At 39.6% G+C, this 24,188-nt stretch overlaps 1 protein-coding gene and 1 long non-coding RNA gene across 2 annotated transcripts; both read left to right on the forward strand.

The window, feature by feature from the left end:
• The first annotated feature begins 1,051 nt into the window (after positions 1–1,051).
• Positions 1,052–5,083, forward strand: LOC137287841 (uncharacterized). Its single transcript, XM_067820223.1, has 3 exons — positions 1,052–1,337; positions 2,204–2,349; positions 4,247–5,083. The coding sequence occupies exons 1-3, from the start codon at positions 1,052–1,054 to the stop codon at positions 4,355–4,357; spliced, it is 543 nt and encodes a 180-aa protein (XP_067676324.1). The 3' UTR covers positions 4,358–5,083.
• Positions 5,084–5,452: 369 nt separating this feature from the next.
• Positions 5,453–8,736, forward strand: LOC137287089 (uncharacterized). Its single transcript, XR_010957011.1, has 2 exons — positions 5,453–5,522; positions 7,364–8,736. It is a non-coding gene; the product is annotated as an uncharacterized lncRNA (long non-coding RNA).
• Positions 8,737–24,188: the final 15,452 nt, after the last annotated feature.

The raw sequence follows: 24,188 nt of genomic DNA on the forward strand, positions 1-24,188 counted from the left end.
AGATCTATAAACAGTCCTGCACGTGACATGGCACACTTCACTTCAAAAACCCTCTCTCGCTGGCGACGTCCAATGGCAGCACACACATGTGAGTATAGTCATTAGATTATTCAAATTAACTATTCCGTCCGTTACACCAGAGATCATCTATCGGTATATGGTCTCCAGTTACACGCTCATTCGTTTATTGCACACTCCAGCTTTTTCTGTATAAGGGTCCATTCACAATTTATGGCTGGGGTGATGATTCTTATTGAGTAGTATGTGCAATGTGAATTCAACACATCCACCCTTCTTAAATTTATGAGTGATTGAGTGAGTGGAGGTTTACGCCGCAGTCAGCCATGATCCAGCTATTTGGCGGCGGCCTGTAAGTAATCGAGTCGTCATTCCCTCTGTGCACTCCATTCCGCTGTGGCTCGTCGTTCAAGGCGGCCCAGTTGACTGTTCAGTGTTGCCCCAGTATTATTATGAAACACACCTTTTAGATTCGTTATGTCAACAGCTATTACCTAGCACTAATATGCATACATCTCCCAGGTATAGCTTTTAATCTGTATCCAGTGTTACCACACGTGAGCGCACATGTACGTGTATTAAACATTAGCCTTGCACTTCGATATAACATTGTTTATTAGGTAAACACAGAAACGAGTAAACACTGTTACACTACTTGCTTTTAACGTAATTATATATTGTAGATAACTTAGAAAAAAATTTCTTTATTACGTATTACTTATCACTTTTCTTTCTTACCTTATAAACATTGAGTAGTGTGGGTTGATGTACGCAATAATCAATATTTTTGGATAAGTGGGTTTTCCCAGATTGTTGTCGTATTAATAGTTCAGGATATCTGAGGTCATTTAAATATAGACATGACTGGTAGCGTCAGTGAACCTGCACAGGTCAATGCGTTTTCAGCAACAGGAAACGTTGGTCACCGTAAAGCCTGTTGTCAGCCTTTGGTAGCGAGGTTTTTATGTCCTTTGTGCCTGCAACAGATTATAATTCCAGTCGAAGATAATTACAGTTTTACTTTAAATGCAGGATGTTGCATGGTGGATTTCTACTAGACGATGATCTCGCACGGATTCCACGTGCATTTGTACATGACCATGACCTTTTACTGGCACGAGCTGATGATGGAGACAAATCGGGGTTAACGATTCAGGACCTTGTGCGACTTTCCTACAGAACTCCGGGAAAACACCCTTTGAAGCCGTCCCTTTTCTGTGATGAAAGACTTCAAACGTTGAGAAGCGGTCACGACGACCTTGCAGCAATGTCACTTGACAAACAACGTACCATCGCCAGGGCCGGGTTTTATCGTTGTGGTACGTTTTTCATAAATTTAATTTTCACAAATTTAACGATGATTTAAACACTACAGGATTTAACCAAATTACGTTTGAGTAGGCTAGTGGTTAAACCATTTGTTCGTCGCACCGAAAACCTGGCTTTGATTCCCCACATGGGTGCAATGTGTAGAATCCACGTGTAACGTACTACTAAAACCGACGTTAAACGTTGCTGGAATAGCGTGACGTTGTAACTGACTCACTCACTCTCTAGTTCAGGTACATCACCCTAGTGACCGTACTTTGACCTTCAGCAAACCCATGATATGGCCGTGGTTAGACCAGAAATATTCAACATGTTCAAAATATCTCTACGGTTAGCTTGACCCTTGTGTTATCGTGGTTTGACCATAGTTTGGCCCAGTAGACCGTAACTAGCCCTACTGCACCGTTGTGGTGACCGTACTACATTGTTGCAGCATGGCGGTATACTGCGTTAATCACTACGGTCCAGTAGAACAACGTTCGTGATCGTAAGAGGTGACCGCGTCAAGGTGACAAGCCCTATAACTGACGTATTGTCTACACCTGTGTTAAATGTCTACACCTGTGTTAAATGTCTACACCTGTGTTAAATGTCTATACCTGTGTTAAATGTCTACACCTGTGTTAAATGTCTATACCTGTGTTAAATGTCTACACCTGTGTTATATAACCTCTCTCACTCATATACATAGCAGCAAAAGAAACGCAAGTTTCGAAAAAGAATGAAATTTCATAACGTAAGCGTTCATGTTTATGTCTTCTCTTTAAATACTTGACAAAAAGCAGAGTTGCGTTTCTTTTTGCTGTCAGTATATGTCACACTATGTCATGCAACAACTGTCAATGCTATCCTACAGGAAAAACGACGACACTGACATGCTTCCATTGCGGATGCCAAGCTACAAACTGGAGTGTGGATGACGACCCGTGGGACCGACACGCAGAGCTGCAACCCAACTGCCCGGTAATTAAGAGGGGCGTGGTCATCTGCAGGGAAGGAGGGGTGAGTTATATAGGCTTGATGCACATCTTCTAATTATACTTGCATTTAACAAACCTTAAAAATCACACATTTCACATGCAATCATGACACAGCTTATTATTCTGTTGTTACAGTCTCCGTGGTGTAGTGGTTAGAGCGTCCGCCCGGAGAGTGGAAGGTCGCAGGTTCGATCCCGACCGCGTTTTACCAAAAGGGTTAAAGCATGGTATTTGTTAGTACCTGCCTGGCGCTTGGCATTACTGGGTACAACAAGGACCTTAGTCGGTCTAATGTGTCCGAGTGGAGTATTCATGCTAACTGCGGCATGGTATCTCACTTAACTTAATTCAGCGCTATAAAACCAGCTGAAGTCTGGGCTTGTACAAGCAGCCATACATACACAACAACGTCGTCATGTGAGCGAAATATTTTAAGTGCGACGTTAAACCCCATATCACCTATATCTGATGTTCGATATTTCGTTTTTGTGCGGGGTAGCTTAGTGGTAACAACCTCCGGTCGTCACGCCGAAGACCCGAGTCCAATCCCCCACGTGGTTGCAATGAGTGATGCCCATTTCTGGTGATGTTGCTGGAATATTGCTAAAGGCGGAGTAAAACTAAACTCACTCACATACTTTCTTTCAGCGACCTGTGGGCCGTGTGATGATGAGACGTGCCTCTTGCTGAGCTCCACCAATTTAACTGTCATCATTAATGTAACGCTATAAGCACTTAGTAAAGTTTTGAAACAATAATCCACTGTAGGCAAACTCTCCAAATGCACATTTCTTTTCTTTCCCATTTAAATATTTGTCTTTGAAATATTACTTAATTCCGACTCAAACGCTTCAGTAAAATACTACTTACTGAGAACTTAGGCTTTAGGAAAGTACAGTTATACACAGTGTCACACCACATTTCTGTAAAAAAGCAGAACACTGCCATACGATTTATTCCAAAACAATTACTTGTTTAGATTATCATAAAAAGTTCAAATGCATTAATGCAACGTTGCATTAAATCATTTTTACCGGTCCAACAGTATTTCAAGCGAATTCCATAGAGTTCTGTCCCTTTGACAGACATCAACGAGTGCGACAGATTTCAGTGTACATGACAATCGTTTACATTCCGTATATGGCAAGTGTTATCTGCTTGGACGCTGCTCACCTCGAAGTTTCTGTGATCGATTGCTTATTTCGAGATAATAAGCTTTAAATGCATCATTAGGAAGCTTATGTGAGTGCATATGCCCCTGTATATAATATGTAAGCCATAATACTGTCGAAAATGTGTGACACTGTGCTTCAAAGATTCAGTTTATGAATACTGTATTTACTACCCCTTGCATGCATAGACCCTCGTGTGTTTGCGAGGATAGAAAAATACTGTTTTTGAGACTCGAAATGCTTCGCAGTACAATATATTATGACAAGGTAATGATGTATTGATCTGTGAATCGGGGATTCCTCTCAATTTTGTATATATTTTTTAAAAAAGCTTTAATCCTCGCAAAGGCCCGTGCTTTCACGTTCCATACCCATCATCTATTTCGTAGTACTCAGATAGTTTAGTCAGTGCAAACCTTTCTCTGAATGTTTTCTTAGATTGCAGAAAATTATCCATTTTAAGTTTGCGCGGCAAAATCCATCATTAGGTATTGAGGCAAATGATTAAATAATCTTCTTGAATGATTAAATGTTTAGCCGACTATTGAAATTGTACTATGTGCTGAGAACATTTTCATGGATGTATCAAACATGTTTTCTTTATACTGTTTATGTTCATGTATCAGAGATGCGATTGACAATAGATTTAACATAGTGGCCATGAAGTCACCTCGCGACAGAACTAATGATTAAATGCACCGTTGATGATAGCTAGACGAAGAGAAACAGTTGTGCTTCTCTGGACAGGGAAACTGGGGTATGACATCTCGGACAGTACTTAAAGTCAGATGCAACGTTGATGATGGCTCGACGATGAGACTCAGTTGTGCTTCTCTGGACAGGGAAACCGGAGTATGACATCTTGGACAGTACTTAAAGTCAGATGCAACGTTGATGATGGCTCGACGATGAGAATCAGTTGTGCTTCTCTGGACAGGGAAATTGGGGTCCTCCTTGGGAGGACTGACATAACCACCTTCATGCTACTGCACTCTGACCCAACTACATCGGCCTGAACAGTGCAGCAACAGCAGACAGGTTATTATGTCCATGTTTTTCACTTCATGGTTTTGTGAACCTCACGCTCAGCAGTGCTCGGAGTCGATTGAAATAAAATATGTTTATGAAATCTGCTTGAACATTGCTCAGATTGCTGGCAGGGTAGGAGATGGTTAGCTTTTCGCGAACACCTCGTCGCTTCAATATGTAATTTAGTCGGAATCTTGCATCCTGTAACTCTGCATCCTGGATTACAAGCTTGGTTGTTTTTTTTCGTGTTTGTTTAAAGACTCTCCATCAAGTGTCAAACGTTGATCGTAGGTCGTATTTTAACCACCTTTTCGGAATACGTCATGTTTGTTTAGCTTTATACCTACATACCAGTTCCAGTAAAACAACAAAGTGAAAAAATCTTCCAACACATTTCCCTCTGGTATATGGATACTGTATTCAAATGATTAATGAGTTTCTTCATTTGATAAAATCATTTTCCACCTTTGTCGTAAATACCACAAACGTTTGAACGGTTACCGCAATGACGATATGCTTTTATAAATTATTTTAGTCTGTATTATATAGATAGAAATGCCCATCTATGTGATTGTTTTAATAAAGACATTCCATAATCATAAATCTCCATTTGTTATTTATTTTGTTGACATTTGTAGAGAGTTGTTTGTTTGTTTCTGTGTTGTGTAAAGCCGCACTGAGCAATATTCCCGCATTTTTGCTGCGGTGATCTATGTAAACAGAGCCCTGGACAAGACGATCCAGTGATTCTCAACCGGATACCGTTAGTTTCGTCTAACAACAAGCATTGTTTCCTGAGGCACAACTGTAACCCGGATGTTCACGTAGTTAAGCGTGATCGAGTCACTGAAACCTCGAGACACTATTGTTATGTTAGAGCGGTTATGGGACTGACGTGGGGAAAACCCGGCTAAATATAGACCTGACATTCGGTATCTTCAGTCAGTGTGCTTGTTACCAGTAGTTGCGTCTGTCTTGGAACTTGACGACAGAGGTAAGTATACCTATATGCTGACCTCAGAAAATCGGAATATTTTAATGAGTGAGTTAATATGTAACGTCACCCCGGCAATTTTACCAACATACCGTAACAATAGAAATATCATAACCTATGTTATACAGAAATTGTGATTACCGATTTTCCGGGAAGAACATTCTTATGAATATGTTTAAAACTATAATCTTGCGATATTAGACATCACCAGTTACGTACAATCCAGTTGAACAGATAATATGAGGTTTATTTTATCCTAAAAAACTTAACATCCATTAACAAAGCCCTCTGAACGACCCACTTTATCAAATTGAAAATACTGGGCAGATGCAGTACATAATAGTAATCATAACTATATGTGGAGTAGGTTTGTTAGGATTATTTTCAAAGTTTCATTTCACACACTGCCGACGTGTATTGAGTTGTCAATGATTTGAAAGGAACAATGATCCTGTCGTCAAGGCACTCTGAAGATGCACAGAGTTGCGTCCCCTTAACAGAAAACAGTAATCGCGGGTCTCGACACTGAGTTTGTCTCTAGCACTATACCCACGTTCGTGGTCTCCCCATATCATAGTGAGTGAGTTTGATTTTACGCCGCACTTAGCAATATTGGCGGTGGTCTGTAAACAATCGAGTCTGGACCAGGCAATTCAGTGATCAACAACATGAGCATCGATCTGTGCAATTGGGAAGCAAGTGTCAACCAAGTCAGCGAGCCTGACCACCCGATCCCGTTAGTCGCCTCTTTCGACAAGCATAGTGGCCTGTTATGGCAAGCATGGGTTGCTGAAGGCCGATTCTACCCCGGGACCTTCACAGGTCCGTCCATATCATACAGACCCTACTGTTCAAAGGTGCGTTAGACTATTATTATGTAAAATCTATTCTGGTTAAATCATGACGTTCACCTAACCAGGAAATGGTATTTATTGTCTTGCTAAAATATTTATAGTTACAACAAATCACAGTTATTATCATTTTATTAGGATATAGAATTATCCTAACACATATAGTGACTATGGTATGAATTGCTAAAATGTGAAATTATTATAAATTACAGCTGCTGTGGGCGGTCTGGTAGCCTAGTGGTTAAGCGTTCGCTCGTCACGGCAAAGATCCGTGTTCGCTTCCCCATTTCTGGTGTACCCAGCATTGACATTACTGAAATAGTAATGAGAGCGACAAACTTAACTTCCTACTATACCTTAATTACAAAAACCAGATGCAGATGACGAAATTGATATGTGGAAAAATATGGCATAGTCGGACATTGTAAACGTGAAAATATGACATTTGACCATAACTTCGGTTATGAAACTTTTCTGTGCATTTTTAAAACTGAACTGCGTCATTTTGACATTTGATCTGTCTCAGAGTCCAGGACCGCATTATTTACCCTACCACCCCAGAGTCTCGGAGTCCAGGACTGCATTATTTACCCTACCACCCCAGAGTCTCGGAGTCCAGGACCGCATTATTTACCCTACCACCCCAGAGTCTCGGAGTCCAGGACCGCATTATTTACCCTACCACCCCAGCGCCTTCTGCAATATTGAAGCCCTAGATAAAGCAAAACTTGATTTCCTCAGGTTCTGAATCTCCGATCTGACTTCGACTAATATTCAGTGTAAAAAGAATTGTATCACAATTACTTATTTACAAACTAAACTTTAGTCTATCTGATAGTATGTGAAATCGTAATCTCCTTTCGTCAAATTGAGACCCGAAAACAAAACAGAAGCGAACACTGAAAATGTTCATTTAAACGTTTTGACGTTCATTGTGTTTAAGCATGAGACTTACAGTACACTCAGAGTGACCAAGATATTGCATTTCAGAAGCACATCTTCTATGTACATTGCACAAGGCTGCGACTTTCTGTGGTGCAGAAGAACGACCTGCCATTCGTCAGGTACAATGGCGTGCAATGTCATAAGAAACCATGGCTCACCTACTTCAAACACCAGGAACACCGGCCCCAGGGACAGCGACGACTGTTACACCATCACAGCCGATATCTGGAGCAGCAGCGGTACCAACAGGAACGACAGCGCCACTGTCAGGGGCAATACCAGAAGTAACTATGACGACAGCAGTACCAGTGCCAGGGGCAACACCAAAAGCTATCACAGCAGCGGCGTAAAGAGCACTATTACTAGGGACAGCATCAGCATCAGCGGCAGCGTTGCCAACAGCGATGACAATACCACCACGAGGAACAGTACCAGAAGCAGTAGGAGCAACATCGGCGTCAGTAACAGAAAGAACATCATCACTGCCAGCAGTGTCAGCAAATGGGGCAGTTGCAGAAAGTGTTCCCAGAATAAGGCATCACTAGTGTTCTTGCCCTGTGGTCATGTGGTGTCTTGTAGCGAGTGTGGTCTGACGGTGGACACGTGTATGGTGTGTGGGAGGGGCATTCGAGGCTCAATCAGGACCGACCTACACGAACATGTATAGTGTCTCACACAAAGAGCAGTTTGTGTTTTTTGGAGTACATTATTTCTCAGTCAATGCTACACGTGGTCCTAATTAGTAGGGTTTACCTGCTTGTAAATCTGTAAGTAGATTTTAAACATGTTCTATATATGTTCCGGGAACATTTTGTATTCAAAGAAAACAAGCAAAGAGAGATTTTGATAGCAATTATATAACAGATTGCAGTCTATTTCGAAAGCGTTTCAGATACGGTTTTGGCGATTGTCCTTCATAAACTGTGACACGACTTCAAGGCGAACAGGCGTATCAGGAGTTGCCTCCCCTACACCACACGACTGATAAATTTCCATTGGTTTGTGGTACTTTGAGTGGAACATTTGGCATGAAAGTAACAAGTGACATGACTTGTAACAAGGCTTGAAGCACATATACGCACGCACGCACAACCATGCTCGCATACCCACCCAGTTCCAGTGACAAACGCATGTGATGATACTTTAATAATAAAACAACTAAAACGACGTAGCTGTTCTAGAGGACTCAGATGTCTGTCGTCCTGTCATTCCTGATTAATGTTTTTACAGCAGCGTCAACTATGACGTCATTTCATATTACGTCAGCAATGGCATTTCTATTACGCCATACTTTCTATACGACTTTCCTCTTCTCAGAATGTAATACATTAAACATATTTCCGACTCTGTTTTGATTAGATGTTTGGTATTATTATTAGCCCAATATACAGAAAAATATAGCATTTTATAAAATGTCATTTTCCAGTCGTTCTTTTTCAGTGATAAAACTGATGAAATCAGTGACGAATGCCGACATGAAACCAAGACATGTTTTACCATACCGTTGATTCCCAGCTATTATCCCTATGTACGTCACTGTTTTACGCGCATAGAACATACTAAACGACTTTCCGTGTAATACAATTTTTACTAAACGAGTTAATGATTTGGTATCAAACGAGCGAAAGCGACTTTGATGCTTAATCTTTAACGGGTTTAATAGAAGTGGTACTTCACGGTAGGGAGTTTGGTATTGTGTTTATTACTCGCCAACATAAACTGACAGAAAGAGCGGCCAAATTGCCAACAGTGTGAGGACATTAGCTTTGTGACGTCATAACCATTTTAACGTCATACGTCAAACGATATTACCCTAGTGCAATATTGTGTAAATATTATACTGAGGTGTCTTCCACGGGCGAGTAATAATGTCGTAAATATTATACTGCGGTATCTTCCACGGGCGAGTAATGGTGTCGTAAATATTATACTGCGGTATCTTCCACGGGCGAATAATACAATTCTCTATGAAATCTGTAGCGGCAGACAAACGAGAATATTCTTGACGTTGCAGGTTTGAATTTCTGTCGTGGCATTAGTCCTGCAATATCACAACGGGGAACGAGGCGATGGGGCAGCCTATAATGATTAAAGCGTCCGCTCGTCACGATGAAGACCTGGGTTCGAATCCCCACATGGGTTCAATGTGTGAAGATCATTTCTGCTGATCCTCGGCGTGATAATGCTGGAATATTGGCAACAAAAACATTATACTCACTCACAGCGGGGGACACCAGGGTTGGGCTTCAAACACAATATGGGTGTCGAACCCAGACGTACTGTTGGATAAGAGTACGCTTTAACCACTAAGCTAGCCAATCTCAGCTATGAGAGGAGGTCACGATATGCTATAAAATGTTTGTACCTCAGGACCCCAACATATCTCAGCTTCTCAACCCTTGAGACTTCGTGTAACAGTGTTTGTTTCAGTTTATTGTTGATTTTTTTCTATTAAAACGTCCACGTATTTCATTGCGATTTTAACTGATGCAATAAAAGACGGGTTATCCTTACAGCAATCGGTTACACCAATTTTATTGTATCTCAAAAGAGAACTAGCATTATGTGTACATATTATGCATGTAAATGGATATCCTTTTAAAGACACTTTAAAAAATTACAAATAACAAATTATTTAAACATAATGGGAGTACAATAAAAGCGTAGCGCATCACATCACTTGGTGACTGACCTGTAAGTCACAGTGTGCAGGTGACTATTTGAGCGTCACGTGACATGTATTCAACCGTACAGTGCGTGACATTCAGAAATTTGAGAAGCTATGGCTGACATGATTGTACCACGTTCTAATTCTGACTTACCTGTTTAGGATAGTATTTTTGCCAGCGTTGTGGTCACTGATCCGTTAAGGTATGAAGTTTCGCTGTCAACCATTCAACCATTTTATTCAACCATTTTATTCAACCATTTTATTCTCTAGAGTACAAGAGTACATTGTTACATATGCAAAAACATAAATGGAAAAATAAGTACAGTCAGGCCGCGTTAATCCGTTCTGTTTCTCATCAAACTGTAATGATATACAATATACAGACTGCCAAAAAATCAAATACAGAATGGTTGCAGCTGGTCAGTGTGTGCGTGTAAGTTGATAATTTCTGTGGTGTCATTTGTTGAGAATAATTTAACAAAATTTTGCCTCCTTGGGTATTTTGTTTGAGGTGACGATGTTAGGGTGTGAAGTTTCACTGTCAAAACAGAATGACCATTGTCAAAACTTAGATAACTAGCTGTACCAATTACAGTCTGTTTCTAGTGAAAACGTACCGACGTTATAACGCTCATCACGTACCGCACGTGCACTTCTTTCAGTATTAACTACAGTGCTCACGTCTTTGTAATACAAACCACTAATGGCAGTTTGAAAGTATGATACTTTGTTAAACAACTTTTATCCTAAGTTGAATGAAATTCTGAGTTTTAAATGCTCATTTGGCAAGGTATATTTATGAAAACTCGCGATCTTAATTTCACTTTGTATGATGTACTTTTTTGGTATAAAGAGAAATTCATCGGCAGGTTTTCACTGCAAACAGATGATTATATGAAAGCAATCAGCTGTGATCACAATCATTCCAAGAGCTAGCGTTTGGTGTGGAGTGCAGGATGAGAGTATGAGAAGATGGAAGGATGAGAGAAATAGCTTTACCAAGTACTTGCAATCGTTGTAACATATTGGGAGCAGCGTAGTAGCCCCATGATCATGATTTTACTCGTCACTTTGTATGCTGCTGACTAGTCGGAATAATATATGAGAGATTTCTATGGCCAGTGAGTCCGTATACGTTGGCAGATATCTTGTGCATATGTTCTGTGTTGCTAAATCCCATATAATCGGTTTCGGCTGGGTTATGGGCGTTGTGGCAGCCTAGTGGTTTAAACGGTCACTCATCACGCCGAAGTCCCTGGTTCGATTCCCTACATGGGAACAATGTGTGAAGCCTATTTCTGTGTCCCCTCGTGATATTGCTGGAATATTGTTAACAGCGACTTAAAACTAAACTCACTCACTTGTTTCTAAGCCATTCCTTATTTCTGACACAGAGGCATGAGTGCTGTGAAATAAAGCTTCTTTCATTACCATTCTATTGCTACATTTTATTCTCTCATATGACCTTGCAAATGAAGTTTCTCACAGAAACTATTTCTAATATACATGGCTGGATTGCAAGATCGACCCGTGAAGGTAGAACAGGCCTTCAGCAACCCATGCTTGACGTAAAAGGCCACTACACTTGTCGTAAGAGGCGACTAACGGATCGGGTGGTGAGGCTCGGTGACTGGGTTGACGCATGTCATCGGTTCCTAATGCTCATGGTGTTAATCACTGGATTGTCTGGTCCAAACTCGATTATTTACGGAATAATTATTATTTACAGCTGAAATATTGCTTAATGTGGTGTAAAAGTAAATTCACTCATACACATGTGGTTAGACTGCCTCATCACTGACCTTTGACGCATATAAATTCGCATGCTCACATACCCTTATCTCTTTTGTCTGTGAAATGTTCTAGGTGCAAAACACGTGTAATATATCTTTGGAGTCAGACGCAACTGTCTGACTTAAGACTGACAGTTTTATTCGCCACAGTTTCTATGGTGGGGAGTGGAATATTTTAGTGCCCTTTTGTCGACTTTTCCGACTGTATTTGAATCTGTTTTCGCATCAGTAGCACTGGAAATTCAAACGTCATAAGAATAATGTTGTGGTGACATGCAATGGGCTAGGTGTTAAATATAATGCCTAACACACGCTTATGTTATTAGTCAGATAGAACACACGAGCATCACAAGAATGTTATGTCCTAAAATAAGAGCAAAGTGTACACTGCCTTAGTATATATATTAGTGTGTGTAGTTTACAGTCAGATTGTGAAATCAGTCATTTCATTCATTTCGTGAAGTGACTAAGAGAGTCAGCCATTTCGCGTCATCACTCACTGGCGTCACTCCACTTATCGTTTACCCTTTGTAATTCAATACACCCAAACCTATTTTCTTAATGTGAATTAATTCGCTTTCGTGTGATGGTATTTTCGTATCTGTGACGATATTGCTTCTGTCAATGATCACCTGCTCTGAATTACAAGCTGGACAGTTAACAGAAATGTAACCATCGTTCATACTGCATTTATTGTCATTTATTGTGAAAATAATATGGTATGCTAAATAACTGATAACAACTGTGTCGAATTATAATAATTTATATTAAATTAAATTGAATCTGAGACCTGATCATATCAAAGTAATATCCACAAAGACGCAGTAACAGGTTAGTTTCGAACCTGAAACCTACAACAAAAATATAACGTGATATTGTTAAACTATACGGGGCGGTGGGGTAGCCTAGTGGTTCGCTCCTCACGCCGAAGACTCGCGTTCGATTCCCCACATGGGTACAATATGTGAAGCCCATTTTCTGGTGTCCCCCGCCGTGATATTGCTGGAATATAGCTAACAGCGGCGTAAAACACATATTCCCAGCCTATAAACTTCATCCAATTAGACAAAATTTTAAAATTTTAAAAAGCAAATATACCTACGAGCCAACGCCTGTGCTATATCACGATTGCACATAAACTGGTCATCTAATACAGTGGAATCTGTCTAAACCGGCACTCAGTGGGACTGAAGAAATAAGAAATACTAATGTGCTGGATTGTAGAGCTGATGATAAATGTACAAGCCACGGATAGGCCGGATATTTAATGCCAGTGTTGACAACTTGCCGAATTGGACAGATGCCGGTTTTGACAGCTTCCACTGCATCAGATAATATCAGTACGGTGTTCTGTTTAGTTTAATGTAGTTAACTGTCATTCTAGTCGCACCTGCTAACTAGAGTAACGAAATGAGATGCATTAGAGACACCGTACGATCTGAATATAAGTGGAAGCCATGGCGCCAACAGCGGAGATTGATGATGAATAACCGAGTTCAAAATATATTTATTGTGTTTTACGATATCGACACCAACAACACGTCTGTGGAAGTAACTCTTTGTCCATATAATGACCGAAACAACTCTCCAAAGAGGCATTGACTGAATCATTGTTCCGATTCTGTGTTAATATCTTATTGTATGGATTTACAGTTGCCATAAACGTCACCGATGACCCAGTAACGGTTTGCTGACCGACATTTAGCTTTTGTGTACGTTCAGGATTCTTTCAAAGGATGCTTTTAAGGAAATCCAATCTGATTCTTGGTTTTGTGCAACTTGTAAACGAAGAAACGCTTTTCAAAATGATATCCTGTACTTTTTGTTGTCCAAATCAGTGTGATGCTAGTGCTCGGCGATCTGTTGTTCAAGTTGTCAGGTTTCATATGTGACCCTCTGAACACCAGCGACAGGAGTTGTTACACAAACCTGCCACGAAAAGGACAGGATTTTCTAGTATACAGCCAGTCACCACTCTGGACAGTTCAGGATGATCTCGCACCGCAGCACTAATCTTAATATAATCAAAATTTCACGATTAGTCTAGACTTGTTGTAATTCTTTTTGAACGTTTTGTCAAAATATATATATATTGGAAAGAGAGTCAAATCTAGCCATCGCTAGATTTTGCAGACGACACAAGAAAAACAGATTTAGAGTTATCTCCCTTCCATCCATTTGCATTCGCAAAACATCGGCAATTTCCGTGCATCATGCGCCATTTAATGTCACTCGAGATAAATATAGTAACTACCACAAAGTAACGAATGAGTTGTTATGGGAAGCAGGGTGTATTGCAATGCACCTCGCTTGTACACGGGGTACACTGAAAATAAAAGACGGGTGCTCAGCCAATCAGACAGCGACATTTATGTGTGAGATAAGATAATCAAAGATGTGTAAGCTATAACGCTATATTAAGTACAACAGCAGACGAATCTTTCAAACTAATTCCAATGATCCGTATCTTTATGTGTCAGTTTGGCTCGATGAAAATAGCCCTTTGGGAAAACAGGAATCTTAATCGTGACATTTGATGACGATATGTTGATGGTGCTTAAACATTTTCATTTTCAAATCCAAAAGAAACTTATTAGTAGTTTAATGTTTTATTGACGCAGATATTGTCAGTACGTTATACTCTAAACACGATATATTGCCTAGTGCTTCAAATCACTGTAGCCTAAATGGCTCGTGTGTATACATGCATGATGACATTACCTCCTTTAATAGTCACCTTTGGAAGTCGAATGGTAGGATTAAACTCGAACATTGCTGGACACATGCACTTCACCTGTATCCGTGGTGCGCATAATCGGTCGCAGGTGGAGATTTACGGTAAAACCCAACGAATTTGCTATAGAGCCACACTACGCCTTCTCACCTTGCTTCTTCGATAATAATTAAGACATAAGTAAAATATTTTTTTAAAGAAATAAGAATTCTACAGAGTGATGCCAACCGGATCCTTATATGCTGTGCAGCGAGATAATTTAGCGTAATGTTTTGAAGCTGTGCGACATATTACAGGTAACAGAATCACAAGAGTAAATTTCCCAGCAACTGAAGACAATGACAAGCACAAATTTGAAGTGACTGTCCTAATGTATGACACATGGCGATTTAATGTATTTGAAAAAATGAAACTATTTTTAAAATTTGTATCGGTAAGTTAAACTTAAAGGCAAATGCGCATTAAAGCATTATGCCAGCCTCACAAAGTTCATCCGTCGTTTACATGTGTTAAAAGCCTCTCTTGAATCACCGCCCGTTGTTAAAAAGACATACCGTACCGAAACTTGATCTGATTACAAGCGTTGTAAAACTACATACCTCGCCATGTCATGGTGACCTTCACCCTCGGGTACATAAGCGGTTTGACGTGTGTAATTATCCCCATAGCAACGTCTTGATTTTGACCTTGACCATTCTCTACTGGGGAAGTATCTTCTAGAGGACGTCACACTGCAATAGGACATATGTAAGAGCCACGGGTATTACCTTTCCAAAGTCTCTCTTTAAAGTCTGACGTCAGATTGCCTGGTCAAGCGTTACGTGCTTAGCTGTATGATGCTATTTAGTTAAGCTTTATTTGACATAACTATATCTTGCATCAGGCCTGGGTATGTTTCTACTTAAGGGATTATTAACTCATCCTTCATTACTCTTTGACAAAGCTGATGTTTCTGTGACGTGGAATTATCAAGCTCACGAATTCTCATCGAAGCAGTTGGCATCGGTACTATATCTTGACTTACAAGGGTTGAGGAATAGTGTACTTGGAAAGGGAACAATGAATCTGTCAACATTAGATAACAAGTTCCATGACAGCGAAAAATCTGGTAGTCGGTTTCAAAGGAACCTTGCTACAGCTAACTCTGCTGAAGTGAGTGAATGATCATGCTTTATGTCGCTTTTAGCATTATTCCAGCAATACCCAGGCATGGGACCCCAGACATGGGCTTCACACATTGTTCCAAATGGGGAATCGAACAGGGGCGTTGGGCGACTTGACTATTCGGCTACCCCACCGAAAGTGTGAACATTTATGTTCAGCTTCGTGACAAATCTCACAAAATGCAAGAGAGGGCAAAAAAAGGAAACGGAATAATGTCTCGACAGTTCTCCAGTAACAAAGAAGCTGCCAGATAGGGCCTTTTGCATGGAATTATGTCCTCTATCCATGCATGTGAAATCGAGGCACTGTAGTATCGTGTGTGTCGAATCGGAACAAGCGAAGAACTTCTCCAACCCAGTCAGTATTTACCATCAAAACATATACAAGATATAAACAGACCTGTGATATTGTGCTCTTAGCAGTAGATATTCTCATTTTAAGGATAGTGTTATACAGACAGATAATCCAGCGTGATTGGATACTGACTTGAAAACGGATCATGTTTTTCAGGAACAAAGCAAATGAGGCGACTGACAAACTGAAACCAAGGAAGTCCGGGCGAAAGCACTTTCAATGGGGGAAAGTCGTATTTCTTTCACATTTTAATGGTATGAAACGTTATCATTGCAAAATACATGTCATTCATCACTTGTGGCGGTATGTGCTAGAATCTTATGTATTGGTCAAAAGAGTGAAAACAAGTTCTTTATTGCAATGGTTTGTGTTAGATATACAACTCTAAAGGGAAATGTTTGTTACGTCCTCTGTAGATTATGACTGATGCGTCAAGTGTTGTAAAATAAGTATGCTCATAGATGAAAATGATACAATTAGCTTCGTATGTGTAGCGCTGTTACCAACTCTGATGATTCATGGCTTTAAATATCATCCAAAACATTATGAGAAAATTATATTTGGAATGTATTGCGTCATGTACGTAAGAATATTACTGATAACGTCGAGATGCCCCATTGTTAGACGAGATATTAAGACATTGTACGATTAACACGAGTTTCGGCATATTGCGTTGCATACGGTACAGTAGCCATATTCAGGTTGCCAATTGCTACTGCTATAATTCCTCTTCTTAAATCTTGGATTAGACTCGGACTTGTTATAGACCAAATATTTCTTAAGAATAAAAATTAAAGTTCTCACCACAAATAAATGCAAATTTTAATATGATTTGAAAACTTGATGAAGTATATACTCCCACAACACATTGTTGAATGCCGATTTCTTCTTGAAGGAGTGGTGTTAGATTTATTCATATTAGTTTATCCACATGGTTCATGACATTTGTAACCAGGAACATGATCCCGCATCAGCATTCGGTATGTACGTATGTACGTATGTACGTATGTATGTATGTATGTATGTATGTATGTATGTATGTATGTATGTATGTATGTATGTATGTATGTATGTATGTATGAATGTATGTATGGATGGATGGATGGATGGATGTATGCATGCATGCATGCATGTATGTATGTATGTATGCATGCGCGCGCGCGTGTGTGTGTAGGTAGGTAGGTAGGTAGGTAGCAAGGTAGGTACGTTCTTTACAGACAATATGAAGTCAGATACTGTAATCTGTAACTTTTCACATTTTGTCATGTGGCGTTTTGCTGAATGTCGAAACTTGAAGCTATACACATTTCTACCATTACTAAGTTGAAGAGGATATGCCTTTTAAACTTGAAATTGTATTTAGTTATAACTGAAAAAGATAATCACTTTGATTATATGAATCCATGTTCACAGTTCTGTAAGTATTGATTTATACACAGGTAATGTGTCTTTCACACTGAGTAAATGACATACATTTTACAAGATAATCGAGACTGAATATTTTGTAGGATGTATTTGTTTGCAACAAGCAATGGCTTCTATAGATAAATTAGTTTGGTGAATTTCGAACTTTATGCACATTGAGTTAACGATCAGTTCCACAATGTATTTATTCCGTTTCAGACTGTTGTTCACTGCTAATCAGTCAACAGAATCTAAATGTTAACAGTTTTGTCAACAGAGGAAGGAATCTGCGAATCATTTCTTCTATTTTAACTTGAGTCCAAAACCAGATGGTCATTAAAGGAAGGAATTTATAAATATCCATTGTAAGCATTTTAAAGCAATTTGAATTTCTTTTATACAGATTCTTAACACTCGCGTTATTTGTTGGAATTTACCCTATCTTATATGGAACTTGGTGTTCTTATATCACGATTTGTCTCAGATTTGTACATTACATTTCCTAACGATGAGCCGGGTAATTTTTTTTCTTCGATACATTGGAAAAGTGCTACAAAAGGAGGTCACCATACACGTAGTTACATCTCCGGGCCGTTCAATGGTTGAACAAAATTGTCAAAAATCATAGCAAATGTTACAGGACTTCCGTGAAATACTAGAATTCTTCATTCATATTCTGGTACAAGGCGTTTGAGCTTGAAGTAAGCCACTTGGATAGTGGTACTTAGTTCTCTGATGAGGATGGTCTTGAAGTTTCACCGGAATCCCCCACGGGACAAGCATTTTCCATACAGGTGACACCACCAGCCTTCGTTAGAATGCAGGTGCCCGTTCAGATTGGTAAAACGCTGTGAATTCCCACAGCTACAACCAGTTTCAAAATGATTCGGCATTCGATCTGTTTCTTTAATCACATAAGCCGGATTTCTGCTAATTGGTAAGCTTTAAACGGTTGAATTTGGGTCCTGAGGGTACCTCGATAATTCGATATTGTTCAATGATGGTAAAAAAAGACCATTCCCAATTTTACGAACCTGACCTAGACAAGTGAAATCTCCCATCTATTGCATAAATTGACAAAATTAACACTCCACAAGAGTGTAAGACAAGAGGGCCGTCTTGAATACATTTGTCATCTTTCCTTTTCTGTCGTCGCGTAATCATGAGGCCACGATGAAGGTATGAAATGAATTTATAGTAGACACTTGTAGGGCATTTCCAAAGTTGCCAAATCAGTGGCAAAATATATTACCCAATAGTGACCACCAAAACATATTTCAGGTTAACAAACAAACAATATGCCTTTACCAAGGTTTTGGCCGGATAAGTTACATCTGATAGTATCACTGTTTGCTTCAGGAAGGTGTTTCTAGTTTCTAGTTTTCCCGTTTGCGATTCACGTTTCTTCTGAATATGAAACAAGTGGTTTAAGAAAGAAATAGTAGTTTTGTGTGATGGACGAGGTTTTAAAAATTGTATTTGATAATATGACAAGAAAACAAATATCACAGTTAGTCTCACTCTTTAGTTTAGAACAGACAACACACTTCAGCGGTTTCAAACTAAGGTTAATCTTTCTGAAAGAAATTTTCTTTACCTTTGTTTGAAAGCTAAATTTAGTTATCCCTATCCTGGAAACTCCAGATGCCAGTCAATTATATGGAGAAAAACGTGCAGTAAAAGTATGTTCAAGACATTAAATTAGTTATACCTTTAAATTACATACAAGTAAGTTCGTCAAAATATTTTATAAATGGTCCGTTATACATGTAAGAGTTTCAAAAGACGTTTTCTTTAGCAATCGGACTGATTGTATCGGTAGACATTCATGATGCAGCTATTATTTGCTGGACTGTAAAATGCACATTACATGTTTTGTTCCTGTGTATGCATATACGGCGTGCTTAATACAACAAAAATATTTTTACCGAATTTTGCTACATTTGTTTACCTCTATGCTCATGAACCAATTTGCAGTTGCAAAGGATTTACATTATCAAGCAGTAAACCCGTTTACTCGTGTGAGAAGACATCTCCAAAAACTTCAATTGATCCAAAATATAAAATTTATTTAATTTATTAATTAATGCATACGTATAATACTATTACCTTGAAGCTGACATGTGGCCCGTGTTTGAAATAGTAAATAAAATTGTTATTGTCCATGTTTTAAATCGTAAATACTGATGTTGTTGCCGATGTAGAAATCGTAAATGATAGTGTTATTGTCGACGTTTGAAATTGTAAATGCTATTGTTGTTGCCAGTGTTTTAAATTGTAAGTAAATTCTGTTGCTCGTGTTTAAGTTCGTACAATAGTGCTATGTTATAAAACTGCTTTCGAATGTGACTTTGTGTGTGCAATGGACGTGTGAAATGGATCTCTTCACTATAGTTGAAACTGAGCAGATGCGATGTTAATTTTAACCTACTCACACATTTCACAATGAGCGCAAAATAAATAGTGTTTCTACAGATATAAATCCACAGAGGATTTTGCAAGCTAACTATGCTTGACATAGTGAGTCGTAACACGGTGACTGTGTCTATGTTTTCTTCATTATTTCTATTTTCATGACGTTTTAATCTAATTCAGATTTTACAGCGTTCAGTACCCCAAGGTTATATGATAGACACGTGAAGAATATTTCAAGATTTGTCTCATCATTGACAAAAAATATGTTCGATGCAAGTCCCTTTTTTGACCTGCAGCATATTCCCGAATATTTTGTGGAGAACATTTGACCTTCCTTTCTGCATGTGGTTGTTCCCGGTGCCATCTCTTCGGGAAAAGCTGGTATAATAGCAGTTTGAGAGCGATTTAAAAACACCTGTTCAAGATATCTATTTCAAAACAATATGTGCAAGGCATGGATTTCTTAAAATATTGAAGCTGGTGTTGTCCGTTTTGCTTAGAGTTTTAAAGTTTGTTCGTCACAATAGTAAAATGAGCCATAGTTATATATATACCGGTAAGTATGAGATAATCCATTGAAAGGAAATGGTAGTAGTTAAAGTTGTGTCGAACAAGAAACTAAGTCCCTGTGTATTACATATGTGTGTCACGATTTTCCGGCTGTGTCGAAACTCGAAGTATTTACTTTGGTCCCTTTTACTCGAGACAACGGTGTATGTGTATGCATTGTGTTGTGACGTGTTGTGTGTGTATATGTTGTGTTGTGACGACGTAACGGTATGGATGCCCTTGTCTTCCAAACAATACTGCACAATAATATAAAACCTCTGATAACTCGAGGTATCTACGTAGGGTCCCAACGGGGATTGTGTAAGTGCAAGTTTTCCATGTATTTTTAATTATTGTTTTGTGATGTTAAAGTAACTTAACGAATTGGAGGCTCCTGAATTCCAGCTAAGTAGGACCGATGTCGGTATTTACAATATCTAGCATCTGATGATAAACAGTTTCGTATTTCTGTTACCTTTGTGGTGAACCACTGATTTTGATTCAATCCATGTACAAGTAGTTATATTTAACATTAGATGAAGACTCCTGGCAGCGAATTTTTAAATGCAATTATTTATCTAAAATTCAGACATTTTCAGTGCAGTGAGTTGTAAAGTACCTTTCTGATCTACCTTTGTACCAGAATCTATAAGCGTGTTCATGTATTTCTGTATTATAAACCTCTATAAGTGTGTGTTATGCATCTCCATTCATATTTGTGCATTCTGGATATCTATAAATATATTTTCATGCTTTATTTATTTTCATTTATCCACTCCAAAAAAAAGTAACCACATAAGCATCCTTGATGAGTAAGAAATAACAATATTTTAAGCGGGAACTAATATTTTGTCCTAAAGAACAGTGTCACCTTGTACACATCGCCGCACAGGTGCAAGGGTACGTTAATTACTTGCACAGGTAGATAATCCGAGGTAGCGTGGTTGTGTGCTGTATCTGCCGGACCAGGTGAGAGAAGAGTGCCCCGACCCACCACCATCAGTACCACCTGTGTCCCATCTATCTTACTTATATTGACTCATCAATACCACCTAGAAGATTACTTCCAAAGGAGAAAGAAGAAAAAACGTCCGAAGCCACGAAACAAGGGTTCGTGTAGCTGGGAGGTATTTCGTCGACTGTACGCTAAGTCAGGATTACCCCTTGCTGTGATAGCTTTCATTTGGTTCTTGTGCGCAGGTAAGCGTTAGGGGAGGGACCATCGCTAGCTGATAGCTTTAACTGGTCGCCATAGAAATACTCTTCTCTTATCTAAACCTCTTGCTCCAACAGTTGAGCGCCAGCAAACAGTATAACAAAACAGTTATCTTTTACCGCAGGCCTCTAAGCTCCTCACACCATCTCCAGCTTTGGGCGGAGCCGTGGCTGTGCGAGTCCATCTCAGCGATCGTGACACGGAGCTGTCACTCTCTGCAGCGCGGTATGTAACAGCAGGCGATTCCTCATTCCACGAGCACCTCGTGCTGCACGGACTGGGTGATTGCTTCGCCTGTCGCTTCCCGCTCTCCCCCGCGTACGACACCTGGCCTGTCAGCTCGGCCGCCATGTTTACCCGACAGCTCCATACACCAACACGGCGATCAAGCCGGAATGCTTCAGCAAACGTGCAGCGCCCTCTTCACACCTCGCCCGGAAGTTACCATTGATTTAGATAACACGTTTTATCACTTTAAATCCGCACAGAGCTTTTCCCGCTATTGCTGTTTTATTGGGATGTAACTTAGAAATGTTCTCCGTGGTGGAGACCACCTGCAGCTGTGAACATTGATCAGCATAACGGCCAAGCTTAGAGGCTAGCTGGGAACTTGAAGACTAGGGCAATGCACATCTGCACAAAATTTTGGCACCGGCATTTTTGCTGTTGTCAAGGTAACTGTGTCAATCCAGGAAAACAGAAATCCAAAGGCAACTTCTGAATTTTTAAACGCAGGTCAACTGTAGACCTTCCTTAGATTACTATAGTATGGTATTCGAAATGACACGTGTTCGGTATTGATAGATATATGAAAATTATCAATTCGGAAAACGCTATGCCAATGAATGATTTTGGCAAAATAAGGAAGCATGATGACAGCACAAAAGGGCATATATACTATTCATAAAAAGTAGGGGATATTACATTTTGCAAGCATACCGCAAGCCAATGCTAATGTACATGAGGAAAGGTAATATTTGTCCATACACATCTAACATTTCCAAAGGAATGAGATAAGTTGTCACATATTCCTCTAATTTCTCTTCATCATCCGTTTCCTCATGGGCTTCATCATTTGCATTTTATCAATGCGATATCCCCTAGGTTTCAGATGGTATAGTATAAATGCACGAAACTACCATAATGGCAAATTGCCGAACTTTAGGAACTTATTTTAAAAAACAACAAAAACAGGCACTAATTTGAGCCTTTCCCAGTTCATATAAATGTTTGAAATGCTTTGACGACAAAACGTCAGTTTTCACTTTTTTCCATAGAATTCCTCATTTCCCTTGCAAAGTGCGTTTAACGATTCCACCCATGCTGTAATTGGCTGGAGTAGGTGGCTTGTGGTGTTTGTCTTTGCCACATTGGGATCACGACAGCGTTCCCGTCATGCCTAGCGCGTCACGGGGACACTGTCCCTCTGTCCCTGAACCACGCAATCATGGTCAGTCAATGTATGTCTTGCTGAACTCATAGTCACAAAAGGAAAACAGGAAAAGTCACATCTAAACAGGAAAGGTTTTTGGCTTAGCACCAATCGACAAACACACGGGAATATTCCTTGTGTAGGGAAACATGAATAAATACAAGTGCTTATCACCCGGAATTATGTAGAGCGTAATGTCCGAGTAACTCGCCATTGATGCAAAATTATGTAGTCGAGGTCTCGGACGGGCCGAAGCATATCTTTGTTAAGGATATGGTGATTTAGAGGATGTTACGCTACTTGAATTGCACCAAAAGTTTTTGTAATTTTATAGTGAGTGAGTGAGTGAGCGTTGTTTTACGCCACCTTTAGCAATATTTCAGCAATGCCATGGCAGGGGACACCAGAAATAGGCTTCACACATTGTACGGGAATTTTTTAAAAAGTACGAATTATCAAGGTCTTAAAATTAATGGAGCCGACAGACAATGGAATAACGTCACAAATGTAAGACAATCTGATGATAACAGCCATACAATAGTAAACTCATTGGATAACGTCATCAGCGTAGAAGCATTTTGAAATAAACCCGAAAAGGTTAACCGGCTTCGTTGATTTGAGGACGTCCATCATTCTCTCAAGTGTATGAGAATGTTCACTACACATCTAAATAAACAGTTAAATCAAATATAAATATTCTATTAATATTATGTTTTACAGATTAAAAATGATATGGAGCATTGAGGATTCGGGTGATCCTGGCACACCCGGGCTGATATGGCTCATCACCAACTCAGGGTCCTTGCCCCTTCTACACGCAGCCCAAACAGCGAATGGGACATCTCCCAGGAAACACTGCCTAGTCGAACCCACCAAGACATTTACCGAGAATATGAAGACTCCCCAACACTGGAGCCTTCTGCATGATCCAGTGTGTCAGAAGATAACAAATATTATCATTTTACTTACATTGTATATGAATTACCCGATCTCCACTTTCACCAACAAGTTCAACAATGTACACAAATTACTCTTTTCAAGTTCCCGAGGATTTCACGTGGCCACCACGGAGGAACATCTAAACATCAAACATGGTTAAAAAAAATTCAAATACCAAACGCTCCACTATTAAATACAG

This window comes from Haliotis asinina, chromosome 6, assembly GCF_037392515.1.
Source record: "Haliotis asinina isolate JCU_RB_2024 chromosome 6, JCU_Hal_asi_v2, whole genome shotgun sequence".
Lineage (NCBI taxonomy): Eukaryota > Metazoa > Mollusca > Gastropoda > Lepetellida > Haliotidae > Haliotis > Haliotis asinina.

What these genes read in the sequence shown, in the direction of transcription:
- LOC137287841 (XM_067820223.1), top strand. Translation starts at nt 1,052, where the DNA reads ATGTTGCATGGTGGATTTCTACTAGACGATGATCTCGCACGGATTCCA. An exon ending in GGCCGGGTTTTATCGTTGTG is followed by an intron (nt 1,338 to 2,203) that starts GTACGTTTTTCA and finishes GCTATCCTACAG; the next exon opens with GAAAAACGACGACACTGACA. An exon ending in TCATCTGCAGGGAAGGAGGG is followed by an intron (nt 2,350 to 4,246) that starts GTGAGTTATATA and finishes TTCTCTGGACAG; the next exon opens with GGAAACTGGGGTATGACATC.